This window comes from Portunus trituberculatus, chromosome 9, assembly GCF_017591435.1.
Source record: "Portunus trituberculatus isolate SZX2019 chromosome 9, ASM1759143v1, whole genome shotgun sequence".
Taxonomy (NCBI): Eukaryota; Metazoa; Arthropoda; class Malacostraca; order Decapoda; family Portunidae; genus Portunus; species Portunus trituberculatus.
Genome location: NC_059263.1, coordinates 5,977,501 through 5,994,419, shown reverse-complemented (window position 1 = coordinate 5,994,419; position 16,919 = coordinate 5,977,501). Strand labels below are relative to the sequence as shown.

At 41.3% G+C, this 16,919-nt stretch overlaps 3 protein-coding genes across 5 annotated transcripts in view; 1 reads left to right on the top strand and 2 right to left on the bottom strand.

Annotated features, from left to right (window-relative positions):
- LOC123501524 (transportin-1-like) overlaps nucleotides 1-6,018 on the top strand; it is a 33,722-nt gene extending 27,704 nt beyond the window's left edge. For both annotated transcript variants that reach the window (XM_045250384.1, XM_045250385.1), the window contains 3 exons: nucleotides 991-1,165; nucleotides 1,523-1,634; nucleotides 1,755-6,018. In XM_045250384.1, coding sequence (XP_045106319.1) covers nucleotides 991-1,165; nucleotides 1,523-1,630 — 283 coding nt within the window. In that variant the 3' untranslated portion in view covers nucleotides 1,631-1,634; nucleotides 1,755-6,018. The remainder of the gene's footprint in view (nucleotides 1-990; nucleotides 1,166-1,522; nucleotides 1,635-1,754) is intronic.
- A 3,661-nt stretch (nucleotides 6,019-9,679) lies between these two features.
- Nucleotides 9,680-14,888, bottom strand: LOC123501529 (heme-binding protein 1-like). 2 transcript variants are annotated; one of them, XM_045250389.1, is made up of 7 exons: nucleotides 14,729-14,888; nucleotides 12,856-12,943; nucleotides 12,322-12,384; nucleotides 12,058-12,202; nucleotides 11,350-11,524; nucleotides 11,002-11,112; nucleotides 9,680-9,951 (listed from the first exon to the last, which is right to left on the bottom strand). In XM_045250389.1, coding segments are annotated over exons 1-7 (663 nt in total). In that variant the 5' UTR covers nucleotides 14,731-14,888; the 3' UTR covers nucleotides 9,680-9,872. The 2 variants fall into 2 exon arrangements, with proteins under 2 accessions (XP_045106324.1, XP_045106325.1); XM_045250390.1 differs by lacking the exon at nucleotides 14,729-14,888 and adding an exon at nucleotides 13,429-13,599.
- A 713-nt stretch (nucleotides 14,889-15,601) lies between these two features.
- Nucleotides 15,602-16,919, bottom strand: part of LOC123501530 (heme-binding protein 2-like) — a 5,878-nt gene continuing 4,560 nt past the window's right edge. Inside the window, exons 6-7 of the mRNA XM_045250391.1 lie at nucleotides 16,282-16,392; nucleotides 15,602-16,091 (exon numbers count right to left, since the gene is read on the bottom strand). Of these exons, the coding sequence (XP_045106326.1) occupies nucleotides 16,022-16,091; nucleotides 16,282-16,392 (181 nt within the window). The 3' untranslated portion in view covers nucleotides 15,602-16,021. The remainder of the gene's footprint in view (nucleotides 16,092-16,281; nucleotides 16,393-16,919) is intronic.

The following is a 16,919-nucleotide window of genomic DNA, read 5'->3' as shown; positions in this document are numbered from 1 at the left end:
TCCATCTGTTTCCTTTTCCTCCCTTGCCTTGCCCCTTGGCTTCTCTTAATCAAGCATGGTATGAGAGTACTCAGTTTTCCCTTGTTCTGCTGAGTTGAATGGAGCTGTGTCTATCTGTGTGTTTGTCAGTCAAGTGTGAAACTCCTCTTCAACCTGACCCTCCCCTGAGTTCTCCTTTTGTTCTGTTCACCTTCCATACAAACCTCTTTGGACTTTTAGTAGAAGCAGCAGCAGCAGCAGCAGCAGCATAGTAGATTTGTACATTATTATTCTTATTATTATTGCTGTTATTATTATTCTTATTCTTATTATTATTGTTCTTATTATTATTCCAACGGCTGACTCGTTTTTCCGTTTTTTTGGGTAGACCGTAGTCCTTGTGTCCAGAGAGAACATCAAACATACCATTAGTCACTTAAAGATATAAAGACAATAAACAAAAGGAGATAGAAGGAAAGAAAATGTAGATAAGCAATCCCTCCCCTTCCCCCAAACCATGTTCAGTATAATTCTTAACGAGTCAAAAAAGTTAATAAAAAATACTTGCACATAACGCTGTCCAATGGAGGTTTGCGTGGAGACGTGTTCTGTCACTGTGTGTGTCTTATTATTCTTATTATTTTATTTTTCATCCTTTTCTTTGAGTCCTTCATCAGGTCTACCATAGACCATTTGGTTAATTCGTGTTCCTCTCTTTCTTCCCCACCCCTCCATCGCCATCATCACTTTCATCACTCACTATATTCTCTCTCTCTCTCTCTCTCTCTCTCTCTCTCTCTCTCTCTCTCTCTCTCTCTCTCTCTCTCTCTCTCTCTCTCTCTCTCTCTCTCTCTCTCTCTCTCTCTCTCTCTCTCTCTCAACTTGATTCACAATGTCTTTTGTCATCTTCACTGCATCTCCCACACCATCAACACAATGAATAAACACTAAACATTCATCTCAATCCACCTACATTTTCCATTTCAACACATTCACATGCAAACACAACAGGTGTATCTCGCTTCGAAACATTCGAGACAATGAGGAGAAGGACTCAGCGTTCCGTGGGGTGTGCAACATGATCAGTGTGAATCCTGGTGGTGTTGTTGAGGACTTCATCTTTTTTTGTGATGCCATTGCCTCCTGGATCAATCCCAAGCAAGACCTGAAGGAGATGTTCCATAAGGTGTGTTTCTATTTCTGTCTGAGTGTGGAAGTGAGCACATTTCCACTGTTAAGCAATTTTTTTATCAATCTTTCAATACACCAAAAGGAGCCTATCACAAGTCAGATTTAGCAGTTAGTGAGATGTAAGACAAAAAAATGCAGGACAGTGAAAGTGTGGTGCAGACCACTCAACATCTGACCATGAGTTCAAGTGGTGAAGATGTTTGTATTTAAATGTCTAAATGTGAGAGTTTCGTTGATAGAAAATGTGTGAGTAGTGAGTTGTGATTATATTTCTGAGTTTGTATTTTGCTAAACTTGATAACACCTTTATTTACATCCCAGTTTTCCTAACACTTGTGTAATGTTTCTTCAGATCTTGCACTGCTTCAAGGAGCAGGTGGGCGAGGACAACTGGAAGCGCTTCACAGAGCAGTTTCCTCCTCCCCTCAAGGACCGGCTGTCCCAACACTATGGAGTGTGAGCAGGTGAGGATATTGTTCTTCAACCTAGTGTTGCTGTTCCTCCACTTACCAGTGTCCATAATGCTATATTGTTATATGCCCATGAAAAGGAAAACGGAAGATAAGGGTGTTTTTCTTCCACAGGTGATGCTGCTCTTGTGTGAAGACCAGAGCCCAGGACAAGGGAATGTTAGCGTCCTGGCCGAGCTCTGTGGCGCACGGTGTTAGGAGGCCACAGCCAGAGTGAGCCTGGGTGGGGGGAGGGATGCATCTTCTTCTCACAGCCACATCCTGGTCTACCCACCTGATGGCTGTCTGCTGCAGGTGCAGGTTGGGTTGGGAGTGGCTGCCGCGCGCGTGCCGTCGTGGGAGGGACTTTGCGGTCTAGGGTGGGTGGGGGGAGGCGGAGGGAGGGGGGTGGTTCGCCCCTGGTGGGTGGGGGGAGGCCGGGAGGGAGTTCGTCGGTCCCCAGCACACCACAACACCACCACCACACCCACCCACCTCCTGTGCACCGCCCACTATTGTGGGCATGTGCAGTTGTGTGGGTGCACCACTTAGAGGCTGCCTGTTGCCCCGTCCACTCTTGCTGCCACCGCCGCCGTCCCTGCCCTCATCCTCCCCTAGTGGTTAGTTTGTATTGTGTAAGATATGTAAATACTTGGAAGCTTTTATTTTCTACATGATCATCACTACTGTAAGTCTCCTGTGCCAACCATGACCTCCTCCTCTCACCAGTCACGGGTCATGTAGCTTTCCCCCGGCGGGGTGTGCGAGGTGTGCGGGGCATGGGCAGCGTGTGCCTCACAACAGTATCCACCAGCCCGGGGCTGCCAGCCTCACTCACCCTCAACACTACCCCAATATGGTGCTACTTTTTCTGGGTAGGGCAAGGCAGGGTAGGGGCTCGTGGGTCAAGCTGCCCTGCTGCCCATGCCAACTTGTCTTAGTTTGATGATCATGTTGAGGGTGATGATGAAGAGTAGTCTTCAGGCTGGTGGTTGTACTGTGCCTTGCCGGGGCAGCCCCGCTCCACACCCAGCCTGGGCACTCTGGGCTGGGTGTGGGCTGGGGTTGTCCTGTACTTTGTTTTCCCGTGCACACATAGGACTTAATGGAAACGACTGTGATCATAGTGATTTCTTTGATTTTTGTACTGTTATGCAAAGTAAGTTAAATATCACTTCTCAAAGTCTACTACTACTATTACTACTACTATACTTCCACTTCCGCTTCCACTTCTATTACTTCTACTACTGTTATTGCTACTACTATTTCTACACTCAACTCCTTGATGACAAGTGGGTAAAATACTGTGCAATACATGTCATCACTGCTGGGATGTGCTGGAGGCTGTAGCTGCATTGGGCAGCCATCGTGGGGAAGCCTCAGCGGGGTCCGGGGCTGGGGTCCGGGGAGCCGGGGTCTTGCCCCACACACAAAATTATTAGGTTAAGGGCCGAGGAGTGGCCAGGCCGTAGCCACACATATCAACTTTATACATGCAGGACTCTTTGGTTCTTGTTGCGGGGGTCAGCAGCGTGTTTTTACATTTTGAAATTTGGTCTAGGGCGGTAGGACGGGGCTGTTATGGGGCAGTTCAGTTGTCAATATTGGTTTCTCTCAGCTAGGTTCAGGTTAGGGCCATCGGGGGCAAGCTAGGGCCCTTCAGGGGCACGAAAAATATCTCTGGGTTCAAACATATTTTGGAACGGCAAATTTTGTGGGATGGTGTTTGGGCTGCCAGAGCAAAGGAGGCCTGAGCTTTGTGCAAGCCCTGCCCAACCCTGTAGCAGTTTGTTTGGTGTATTTGTAGACAAAATACTGTCAGTAGTGTTGTTATTTGCGGTGTCTCTTGCATGCCCTCAGCCAGTACGTCACCACTTCTCGCATCTCTTGTTACCATCTGTTTGTGTATTAGTTGTTTGCCGGGCAGCGGGCAGACAGGCCACCATCACTAACGTGCTCCTGATCTGTGGCATGGTCAAGGTTACTGCAGTGTGGTTGTGACCTAGCTAACAGTTAGGGTCTGTGACATGAGAAGTACATACTGGGATGGAGACAGATTAACATAGGAATGTTTCTTTAGCTGTGTTGCTGACAGGTGCCACCTGCATGTGTGCCCTACAGCAGCGGTTCTTGTTGAGAGCCCCTGACCAAGCAGCCAGACTACTAGTTGACCGCACAGACCATCTCATCTGTGGAAAGACAACCACCTGAGAAAACCATCTTGCCTGTGGGAGTGAATACAAGCCAAGATGCCAACCAGCCAGCCAGCCAGTCCCCAGCCCAAACCTTGTGTATATGTCAAGATATGCAACAGTGTGTCAAGTGTGCTGCTGCCTTTCTCAACCTCTGCACTGGGGCGGTGTGAACTGGCATGCGTTGGGAGAGGAGAAGAGGATGAACTACCCACCACCACTACTAGGGTAGGATACCAATACAATATCACTTGAGTCTCTCCTTTGTGAGCCTGGCCAGTCAGTACTTAGGCTGCCTGGGGAAAATATGTCAAGCAAGAAAAATTACAAAAATGGTCATTGTGTTTTGTAAATGCTGGTCATTCTTGCCTATTTTATTTTTAACCATAGTATTTTCTATTGTATTATTAGGATCAAAAGGTGTATATCCATGTTGCATTCCTCTTGCCTATTTTGTGACCCTTCATCAGCTACTCATCTCACCTTGACTCATGTCCTCCTCTTCCTCTTCCCCCAAAGCATTGCCATTGTTGTCTGGAAAGGTTGCTCTTGTGGGGGAGACCTCACCAGCCGGGAGTGGGCCGCTGCTCTATTCAGTTGTTGTTTTCCTAGACTGTGCCTTAAAAGATACTGTTGGATACCCATTATTGCATTATATTTCACTTCCCCACATCTGTCTTTCTCTCTAGTCTTTCTCATCCTTCATCAATTCCCTTTTAACATACTTTTCATTCACATAAAACATACCAAGTCCCCTTCCCATCCCTTATTCTTCCATCCCCTTACATAACAGTCAACTGGTTTATTCGTTCGCTCTTTTGTGAACACACTTTGTGCATGCTAGTGTTGATAAAAAAAAGAAGTAATAGTTCGCGCAGCCATCACTAACTTGGATCTGACATGGCCTGCCTTTACCAACTAAACGACCAACCTTTCTTTGCTCAAGGAGGGCAGGGTGTTGGGTGAGAGTCTTATGAATAGCCCTCACACAACCCTGCTCCCTTCCCCTGTAAAGAAAAAGTAAAAGTGTCATCGCTGTCCACCGCTGTTGAATGCCACCTCTGAAAGCACACAGGCACGTGAACACATTGCCGCACGCATTGGCTACATCCGTACATCCTGGCTTGGGGCTAAACGCTTGGAGACATGAAACAGCAAGCGTGTGTGTGGTTATTTGTGAGTGCGAGGGTTCCTCTCTCGTGCTCAGGTCTGTGAGTGTTTGCGACGACGCCGTTCCCAAAGTCCAGCTGGAACGAAGGCAGGTTAGGCAGGGGACAAAACACAGAAGCAAGCAAGCAAGCAAGCATGTGAGCAAACAGGTGTTAAATTCTCCTTAGGGTGTCCAATCCTCTCACCGAGTTCACAAGGACAGTAGGTTTTTGCCTCAGTGCCCCTTTCCATAGCTGCTAGGCAAATTGTTAGGGTCCGGGGCCAGGCCAACCAGCGTACGTCGCCTAGGTAAGAGGTAGGAGTAGGGACAGGGTGGGTCGGAGGGAGAGCTCAGTCAGTCAGTCAGTAAGTCAGTCAGTCAGTTATTGAGTCTGTCAAGTCGCTCGTATCAGGTTAGGCCAAAAGTTAGGAGTTGGGAGGGTGCTCACAGTGGCTAGTCAGACACTTCTCTGGAGGTTGCAGGGAACCATGGATACTGCTGGATTTAAATTGAAATGTTTTGTATAGTGAATTAAGGCATACTGTCATGAATCGGATCCTGGTGGGGCATCTCCAGGGAGGTGCTAGCTGGACCACTCCTCATTGTGTACTTTTATTATTTATTACCAGCATGACAGGTGGATGAATGCGTGTGTGCGTTGCGTTGCGTGCATCTTGGGTCGAATTCGTGTCATGGCGAACTGACTTATTTTAATGCGGGTCTTAGTATATTTTTTTTGCCTTTCTTGGTTTATCTGTTTTCTTTCCCCATCATGCTCAGTGGCGAAGGCCGAGTTTATGGTTTTATCGACTAGTCATTAATAAGTTAGGGACTGTTAGGTTAGGTCTGAGACATTTCATATTTTTCCTCAATGTGAATGCTACTGTTTATATATTTTTCCCTTCACACAGTTGTTAGTAGGCGATAGGTTCTAATTTTTAATCATATGTTATATTTTTTGCTCATAATTGCTGATGTTCTAGTACAAATAATTATTGTTGATAATGATAATCAGTTTTTTCTTGAGTAATATATTATTTTTGTCGTAATATTATTCTTGGCTGGAGAAGCAAGGAGATGGAACATGATTACAGCGATGATGATGATGATGATAACAAAGTGGAAATGGTCAGCTGTGTCCGGCAGGCGGCCCCAAGCCAGTGCAAAAGTCAGCTATTTGGTCAGGAACTAGGTCAGGTTGAATCAGTGCCCAGTCACTGCTACTGCTACCACCACCACCACCACCACCACCACCACCACCATTGCCTCTATTGCTTGTTTCCAACTCTCCAGATATGTACAAATTGTTATGATTACTATGTAATTGTTCTTTTTTCCTTCCAGCTGTGATAAGTGTGTACTATTGAGAAGAGAAGTTGTATGTATAGTGAAGTCCTCCCTCCCTCCTGTCCTCTCCTTTCTCTTATTATGTGATATGTATAGGATTGTAGGTCTCTCTCTCTCTCTCTCTCTCTCTCTCTCTCTCTCTCTCTCTCTCTCTCTCTCTCTCTCTCTCTCTCTCTCTCTCTCTCTCTCTCTCTCTCTCTCTCTCTCTCTCTCTCTCTCTCTCTCTCTCTCTCTCTCTCTCTCAGTAGTCAGCTTTTTTAAAAAAATTTTTACTTTTTTTTTTTTTAGCCATGCATTGCATTGTTTTTAATGCGTTCTGTTTTATTCATATTGAATTATGTTATTTATTCATTAAGCAGTAAAGTTTAATTCTGAGCTTCGATATACCGGCGGTAAGCGTTTATCGTCTGATTTAAAAAAGAACCTCGTGGTTCTCGTCACTCATCGAGTCTCGTTGTATGTGTGATGCCATTTGTCTGAGCGTGGAGTGTTTCTCACATTTTTGTAAATAAGAGTACCTATATATGTATATTTTTTACAAAGTTAGGGCGTTTATGATGAAGAATTAGCGGTGCGTCGCGTTGTTAATGAAATGCAGCATGACTTTGAGTGCTGCCCATGTCACGTGTCTCATATTTCTTGCGTCTAGTGCTGCTCAGATTGCAGCCAGTGAGGTGGGGGGGTCGTGTTTAATTTTAGTGACTTTTAATTCTATTGACTACTTTTTTTTATTTTTTGCTCAAACAGTTACATTGACCACTCCATTTCCCTTTTTTCTTCGTTTTTGTTTCACTCGCTCATCATTTTCATTGTTCATTCGTGGGGGTTAACGATAATAGTGTGTAATTAATGCCATTCGTTCATTCGTGCGTGCGTTTGCGAGTGAATACTGATTACTTCTGGTGGTCTAGTCTAGTCCGGCGCGTGTAACTTATTTATTATTCTCATCTTTATTATGATTATTATTGCAATTTTTGCAGTTGTTGCAGTACATAAAATTATGTTTATTATTATTATTGTGTGATTATTTTTATTATTACTGCTGCTACTGATTCTTTCTCTACCTCCTACTGGAGTAATTCAGGTGCGTCTCAAGTGATATTAAGGCTTAGCTAGGTAACTGTGATGTCTTTCCCAACCTTCCATCCCTCCCTCTTGTTCCCTGTCACTTGTTGAAAAGGATCTATTAAGGTAGCGTGTCTCCTCTCTTCCTTACCTTGGTGGTGGTGGTGGTGGTGGTGGTGGTGGTGTTGGTGTTGTTGGTGGTGGTAAATGGTTAAATTAAGTTAATATTTAGTAATATTAGAAATGCATTATATTGTTGCTTGTATGCATTTTGGCAGTTATTTATTTTTTTTCAAGGGTGTAGGTTATGGTGCTTATGTGTAAGTGTGTATGTGTGTAGGTCTGTGTGTTCATGTGCTTTTGTGTGTGCCATAGAGGTGGAGGAAGAGGTTTATTCCACGAAATTGTATTGATCCCATTATTATTATTATTATTATTATTATTATTATTATTATTATTATTATTATTATTATTATTATTATTATTATTGTATCAGGTTCTTGGGTTGTCACTATTAGCCAGGCATCCTTTCTTTTCTATGTACCACTACCACTGTATTAAAGCATTTTGTTGATTTGTTTTGTGCCTGGCTTGTTTGTATGTACGTATGTGTGTATATTGTGTGCACGTCTATTTTTTTGTGTGCGTGTTTGTGTGCATTTACTTTAGTCGAGGAAATTCTGGTATGAGAAGTTGTGAAGATGATTATTAAATGTTCTTCATGTAACTTTTCATGTGTATTGTTTCATGAAAGAATTGGGTGTTGCAACTCTTCAAGCAACTTATTTATTCCTGAGGAGAAAGAGAAACTTGTTGGGATGTGCATGTTGTTACAGAAATAGAAAAAAAAAAGGAAACGAAAATTTGTTAGGTTTTCATTTTTTAATAGAGTAAAGAAGATAGTGAGAAAAGTATAATTAGTCTGTATATTAATGATGATATGGATTCTCGTCAAGTTTTTAGAACATTCCGTTTATTTGCAGCTATGTGAGTATGTAATTCCTTTGTTAAGTTTAATTATTATGCCTCCCACTTACGTTACTACCTTCTATACTAATCACACCTCTTTGTTTGCCATCGTCCGTGGAGGAGCCAGAACGTTCACTAACAATATTATGATGATGGTGATGATGATATACCATGTGATTCATCCTCAAGACCAGGCCATGTCTTTCCTGTATTCTGTCGCTGTGGCTGGGTGGGGCATGGCAGGCGCCAGGCAGGGCATAAAGACCTCGAGTTTGGTAATTACTATTATTATTATTATTATTATTATTATTATTCTTCATTATTGTCTTTATTCATTCATTTTTGCCTTGAAAAATTCTTTCAATATTTAGTCAATCAGTACTCTAATATTTAGTTTTCTCCATAATGTGCCAATGCTATTTTGTAGTTATCCTGGTTTGATTAAGTTAGTGTACAGTACTTACATAAACTACTGTATTTTTCATTACTATTAGCCATTGTATTAGTTACAGGGCATTCATTTCAATATTCATACAGTACATATTTTTTTGGTTAGTATAATTATATAGGTAATAATTTATACATGGATTTATATTTAATTTTTTCCCCCCAAGTAATTAATCACTGCAATAGGGCATTGGATTCTTCTTGGTTTACAAGTAAAAAGGATGAGGTCTGATCCAAGGGGGGTTTTTCACATTTACTGGGTGTGTAGCCATATGTAAATGTTAGTTTAATGGTGAATTTTAAAGGAATATCATCAGCCTTTGATACTAATGTACTAAAAGTAGCTTAGCACTTTTTTTGAGTAAAGTAGCAGGCTGGAATTTTTATCGGACTTTGGGATCTCTTTAAAGTATATAAGTAATTGGGTTCTTGCCGTGACTAGGATAGAGCTGCCTGTGTTTTTTAGCTGTCACTGGGTCTCCGGATGCCCTGCCTTGCCTCGCCCTGTCCCGCCTGGCCCAAGTATCATGTGTTGTTGGAGTAGTTGGAGCGTCGAAATAAATGGAAAGGTCCCTTGAGTGTTTCATTCCCCCAGCACAGTGTTCTTTAGTGGTAAGAGTCGGACACACACTCTGCAGTATATAATCTAAGCGGAACGAGAAGGAAGTTGCAATATTTCTCGCCATCTTCATAACCTGCATCCTTTTTCGTAATTCTCTCTCTCTCTCTCTCTGTTTTATTAGTGAAAGAGTTCTGTAATACCAAGAGTGACGAGCAGTATCTTGTCAAAACTTGTGGGAAACTAAGTACGTAGTAAAGGTTTACTCGTTTCTGCATTACAGTAAGGATGGGTTGGCATTGCCGAGTGCTCAGGATATGGATGAACAAAATAATGCATTGTTTTATTAATTCTTGGGCAAAGGTATTGGAAAAAAAGAAAAGGAACATTACATAGCTAAAAGAGTATATGGAGTTATGTAATTCAATTTTACTGCTTTCTACACAGCCCATGAGATTATAAGATAACTACGTAAAACAAAAGTATCAAAGACATCAGTCGAAAGAGAAGCATTGGTAACAGACTCAGACTTGTTCCTCTGGCTTCACCAACCACACTTCATTGCGTCTGCGCCAAAACTTGTAAGGAGGATCGTACGCGTTCCTGTAAGAGAAATTATTGAAACCAAGTATAAGAAAAAAAAAGTATCTATTCACTTTGTTCCATTAACCTATTATAACACTATACAATGAAGGCTGCCAATTCAGCACTCCTATTCTTGCAGTTTGGCGTAATTTCGTACCATGTCCTCAATATAAATTAGGCTCGTACAGTATTTCTCATGGCGGCGACGTGGTTGGTGTAGTGTGTAGAACATGTGGTGTTCAGTTAATTGGCTCGCCAATCGTTGCTGCTTGCGTGAATAGACAAAGACTTAAGTGTTCACATATCGCTTCGATATTGAAGGTTGGTATGGGAAGTGAAGGAGCCATTTACAAAGGATTGTGTGCTGCAAGGAGGGAGTGACGGAAATATTTGCAAGCCCGCATCCAGCTTATATATATATATATATATATATATATATATATATATATATATATATATATATATATATATATAGTTTTCGCTTCATTTATTTATTCAATCAGATTAGTTTCTGATTGTTTCCGATGTAAGTAGGTGTGTGTGATGTGGAGGGGAAATTCTACATATACTTTAGCAACTCGCACCCTCCTTATTACCTCTACCCTTTTAGATGGGCTTTGGATTAAATAAGATGAATGTTTACTGATACTGGTTTTGACTTGCATGGCATGTGACTAATGTGAAGGCTACAATTCTGTACATACTTGGTAATCCGCCTTATTCCCGCTAATTTCACATATCTACTTTATAATATTTGTGTGATTTACATGAGTTTCCAATAATCTGACTTGTTTCCCTGATGTCTTAACGTGAACGATGGGAAAAGAAAATTATATAAATGAGTCATTCTGGTAGTAGTAGTAGTAGTAGTAGTAGTACAGTTTTTATGTAAGGGGAAATATGGCCCACTTTTAGATGCTAGTTCCCAAACAGGCCCGAGAGGGTTAGCTAAAAGAATATTGGATAAATGTCTTGAAACCCCTCTTAAATGAGTTCATGTCACACGAATATGGAAATACATAAGTTATGGGGTGTTCCAGCTGTAGTAGTACAGTAGTATTAGCTCACCAATATTGCAGGTCTTCTCTCGTCTCTATCCCTTCCGCCGTCAGCACTCTCTTCAACTCTCGTGCTTCTCTCATCCATTTGTCCTCGTCAGTAGCAAACCCACCAAACCGCCTGTAGTACAAAAGATGGATAAATTTTTCTCTCTCTCTCTCTCTCTGCAGTATTATAATCTAAGCGGAACGAGAAGGAAGTTGTTGCAATATTTTTCGCCATCTTCATAACATGCATAATTTTTCGTAATCTCTCTCTCTCTCTCTCTCTCTTTAAACTTCGTCACCTAATCATTTTGTTTTCCCATAATATTTTGACACACACACACACACACACTTCTCTCTCTCTCTTACGTACGTGGTAAAGATCGTGAGGGTGGGGCGCTGTGACAGGAACACAAGGGGGTCAGTAGGGGTCGGGGGATCAGCTTGTATCCTCTCCGGTAGAAAGAAACACGCATTCACCTCCCGCGATCCGTCAGCTGCCGTCTTCACCTCGATAGACACAGGCTTTCCCATGGGTAGCTTCTGGCCTGTGGATTAGAGAAATGAAGAATAGTGGTGTTAATGTTGTAAGAGCAGAAGAAGCAGTTGGAGTAGGAAGAGATGGTGGTGGTTAGTAGTGCTAGGAGGAGGATATCATGGTGGTGGTGGTGGTGGTTATAACCATGGTACAATAACGAGTTATTGTACCATGGTTACAACAGTGCTAGGAGGAGGAGAAAAGTAGTGGTGGTATTAGTTGTAGTGTTGGTAGTAAGAGGAGGAAGAGAGAAGTAGTAGTAGTAGTAGTAGTAGTAGTAATAGTAGTAGTAGTAGTAGTAGTAGTAGTAGTAGTAGTAGTAGTAGTAGTAGTAGTAGGAGGAGGAGGAGAAAAGTAGTGGTGGTATTAGTTGTAGTGTTGGTAGTAATAGGAGGAAGAGAGAAGTAGTAGTAGTAGTAGTAGTAGCAGTTTAGTAATAGCTAGTAGATATAGAAGTAGTAGTAGTAGTAGTTTAGTAATAGCTAGAAAGGATAGAAGTAATAGTAGTAGTAGTATTAACAGCATCATCAGTTTCCCCCTCACCTAAGCTATTCTTGCCGTCCAGATAGCTAAAGAGGCGCAGGAAAGCCGCCATCTGTTTTGAGGTGGTGATTTGGCCGTTGCTGCCTTCTTGTCCCGTGCACGCCCAGACCTTGCCCGGCACCTCGCGGGACTCCCACCCACTCCCCTGCGTACACATACACACGTAGACATGTATTCAGGATAAGACGATGTGCATTTTATGGTAATTATTCACTATGACTTTGAGAGAGAGAGAGAGAGAGAGAGAGAGAGAGAGAGAGTTACCTGGTTCAGAACTGTGGTTTGAATTTCCTCCTGGCGTTCAAAGCCTCGACTAAACGCTGTGAACTGGAAAAAAAAGGAAAATCATTCGTTTTTCTTTATTCTTTAACACACACACACACACACACACACACACACACACACACACACACACACACACACACACCCTTCCTATACCTGTTCTGTTCAAGGCCCATCCTCCTTCCCTCCCTCTCTCCATTCTGTTGTTTGGCCTTTCATTCTTTCCTTTGTTTTATGCCGCCTGTTCTTCCATCCCGTCCATCCGTTTTCCTCTTTTCCTTTCCTAGCTTCCATTCTTTCCTTTATTTCCTTCTTTGTTTCCATGTCATTATTATTATTATTATTATTATTATTATTATTATTATTATCATCATCATCCTTTTCTTTATTGATTCCGTCTTTCTCTCCGTCTCTTTCTCCCTTCCTTCATTCCTATATCCATCTTCTTTCTTACCTTCTTGTCACCAGAGGAAACCCATCCACCACCACCAACACCACCACCGCCGCTATACTCACAATATTCGCAGCGTTGGTGAGAGGCGGCTGGAGTATTGCCACCACCATCACCACCATCACCATCTTTGTGCACATCATCACGTGGTGCCTAGAGAGAGAGAGAGAGAGAGAGAGAGAGAGAGAGAGAGAGAGAGAGAGAGAGAGAGATTTGAATGATTTTTATTATAACTACTGCTGCTGCTGCTGCTACTACTACTACTACTATTGTTATTTTGCCGGAAATGGCCTCTGGTGAAAGATCTGGCGAAGTCATGATGATGTATGTAGTAGTAGTAGTAGTAGTAACAGCGACATGATTAAAATAGTTCCATTCATTCTTATCTCTTACTTTCACTCATGCTCTCGAATTAGACCAAACCAAAGAATACGATATATATATATATATATATATATATATATATATATATATATATATATATATATATATATATATATATATATATAGAGAGAGAGAGAGAGAGAGAGAGAGAGAGAGAGAGAGAGAGAGAGAGAGAGAGAGAGAGAGAGAGAGAGAGAGACGATCATAAACTAAAATAACGAGCATTGACCAAACAAAAACATTTAGACACTTACCGCTCTCTGTCAAGACGCCGCGCAATGCCGTACGTGTTTTTTTGCCTTTACCCTTGTCTGGTTTTCACTGGTATGGCGGGGCTCAGTGGCTCACCCTAACACTTCATGTGCTGGTAGGGTGGACACTGGACACTGAACTGGCCACTGTCCTCGTTTCCTGCGCCAAAGCAACTAAAGGAGGCGGACCGTGGGATTGGTAGAAAAGCTGTTATGTATTTATTTATTTATTTTTTTCAGTACCACGTCTTATAAGTTTCGTTTTCTTTCTTGTTTCCTTTCATTTTCCTTTTTGATTATTTTCCTATTTATCTATTTCTTTCATTCGTTTCCTGTACCTATAGGTAACTAAAAGGAAGGTGGGGCGAGGGACTGAGTAGGCTATAGCTGTTGTATATTTTAGTTTTTTTTTTTTCAGTGCCACGTCTTAAGTTTCCTTCTTTTTCTTGTTTCCTTTCATTTTACTTTTTATTTATTTTCCTTTTTACTTGTTTCTTTCATTCGTTTTCTCAAATTTTGGACACCATTAGTAGATTTTATCTTTAGTATGTTTTGTTTCCTTTCCCTTTTCCTGTTTCTTTTATTCGTTTTCTTTCTGATTTTAGACATTAGAAAATTTAGAGTTTAGAGCAGACAGACTATAATCACAGTGGAAGCTGGTGAAGTTTTCAAGATGGTTTTCCTGGTTGTGGTGATAATTTAACAAGGACACTGTGTCGTCGGTATGAAAAAAAAAAAAAAAAAAAGTGATAACCTGACGATAATCTCTGTTGCCCTCGAAAAATAATATTGATGAGATGAGAGGAGTGAGAGTACTAAATGTTTTATAGTACTGGTTTTTGTATTTAACGCCTCGCACTTAACCTTTTCAGTACCATGACGTGTTTTCACATTTATTGTGCTTACTATTTGGTAATTTTATACAGCTTCAGAAACTTATATGAGGATTAAAATAGTGAAGACTCGGGCCATTAATCTTCTGACCTCCATAAACCTTTCCTAATGTAAACAAAATCGTCTAATCATATCCAAAACGCGTGGTAAAAATGCGTCCCAGTACTAAAGAAGTTAACATTGTAAAGTAGTGTGATGTATGTAAAGTAATACTTGCTGATTTGTAAAGAGAGTGGTAGGGAAACACAGGTTGAGGCAAGGTACATCATAAATACATACTTTATTCCCTTGATAAAGTACACCTTGCCTCACTTTGTTGTCCTACTAGTCACTTTTCATATGCCTTCATTTACATAACCTGATGATGATGGAAGGTGAAACACACACACACACACACACACACACTTACATGCGTTGTAGCCGAGAGAAAATATTCAAATCACCCTGGAGTGTTGCTTCTCATCTCTCGTTCCTCGCCTCCCTCGTGCTTCTGTCCACTTCCACGCTGCACTGCCACGCCGCCACCACCACCACTTCCACTTCCACCAATGCTAGTCATGTCACGGTATTCGGTTGATGGCTTCCACTGATAGCCTCCTCTCATAGTCCTCCTCCTCCTCCTCCTCCTCCTCTCATGGCCGAGGGTTATCAGTCTGACTACTCGATCGTATGGTCTAGAGAGAGAGAGAGAGAGAGAGAGAAAGGGCTATGACTGTATTTTCATGTGTGAGCTTGCTTTTTAGTTTCTCTTGTACATTTTGGAAGAAGAAAAATGTTGTTCTCTTGTCCATCATCCTAATGCTTGCTAACTAACTAACAGACAAACTGACATACTAACTGACAAACTAATATTCCCAAAGGAAGCAAGAGATTTATTATTTATGTATCTATTTATTTGTTTTATTTTATTATTTTTTTATTCATTTTTTGAGCTAACTGTCTCGGACCATGTAAGGGAACTGGCATCTTAATGTTTTTTTTTCTTTCCCGCTTTATATTGATGCCCTTTGCCAGCTTTCCTCCTTACGTAAAAAAAAAAAAAAAAAAAGAACATTGCCATTATGACTCAAACTTGGATAATGCTTGTAAAAATATTGTCATTATTTAGTACTTCCTGATTCTTTTTGTTTCTTCTTATACACCAGAATGAAAGGAAAAGAGCTGTAGTAAAAATAGTTGTAGTTATAGAAGTACTAATGATAATGGTATCGATAACATTAATTGCGAAACTAATAACATTTAACGATAAGGAAAAAAAAAGTACTCAATAAGACCCAATTAATGATCAGTGTGTCATCATTTATTGCGATAAGAGGAGTGTCGTTATCATGGGGTATCTTTGTGGCGCTTCAGGTGATTGGCTGCCCTGGCGCGGCGGCTCCTCTCACGTGGTTGGCCCGTGTTGGGTTGGCAGCTCTGATTGGTGACGAATCGCTTAGGTTGGCAGAACTGTCGAGCGTTTTGGTGTTGCGTCATTTGTTTTTCTGAGTGTGTGTGTGTTGTGTGTGTGTGTGTGTGTGTGTGTGTGTGTAGAGGAAATGGTCTTTTCTTTTTTTCTTTTTCATCTTTGGTAGATTGATTAAGAATTTTGTTGATTTGTTTATACGTATAAGAAAGTGTGTGTTGTTGTTGTCGTTGTCGTTGTCATTGTTGTTGCTGTTCTTGTTGTTGTTGTTGTTGTTGTTGTTGTCGTTGTTGTTGTTTAGTTTCCAACAGGGAACCAGATTTCGTTGCGTCGTCCCCAGAACTTCATTGGAGAGTCATAACCAACCCTAAAGAGAAAACATTAATTATTATTATTTTTATTATTATTATTATTATTATTATTATTATTATTATTATTATTATTATTATTATTATTATTATTATTATTATCATTATTATTATTATTGGCATCATCTCTCTCTCTCTCTCTCTCTCTCTCTCTCTCTCTCTCTCTCTCTCTCTCTCTCTCTCTCTTACCAGTACATCTTGGCGAGGTTAACCGTAATTCCATTCTCTTGCAGTACCGCCGCCAACTCGCCCGCCTCCTGCATCCAGTTCTCCTCGGAAGTCATGTAGCCTCCCACAGTCCTGCGCACACACACACACACACACACACACACACACACACACACACACACACACACAGACGAACACATGGTAAGTCAATATTGCTTTATTACTCTATATTTTGTTCGTATTCTTAGTCCTATGTTGACGACCTTCCCAAATGAATAAGTCCCCCGTTAAAGTTGTTAAATCTTCTACGTTTTCTTTGTTTCTATGTCCTCGCTCTGAATATTCTTAGTTTTCTTTCTTACTCTTCCCTGTTGGTGGGTTTAAAATGAGTAAGTTCTTAATATCTTCATGCGTTTGATATTATTCTACTTTTATTATTTTGATATTCTCTTCCTCCTTCTCTCTCTTTCTCTCCCTCTCTTGCCTACGTCTTGCATCCTATTTTATCCATCTTTCTTAAACTTATAGCACATAAACACTATCCTATGTCTTATCCTTCATCCCACCATCCTGTTCTCCCCTCTCTCTCTCTCTCTCTCTCTCTCTCTCTCTCTCTCTCTCTCTCTCTCTCTGACCTATCCCCAACATCCTTCTCTATC

Coding starts and splice junctions, on each gene's coding strand:
- LOC123501529 (XM_045250389.1), bottom strand. Junction 12,203..12,321: donor AAACCACAGTTCTGAACCAG/GTAACTCTCTCT, acceptor ATGTGTACGCAG/GGGAGTGGGTGGGAGTCCCG. Junction 11,525..12,057: donor GGACGGCAAGAATAGCTTAG/GTGAGGGGGAAA, acceptor TCTAATCCACAG/GCCAGAAGCTACCCATGGGA.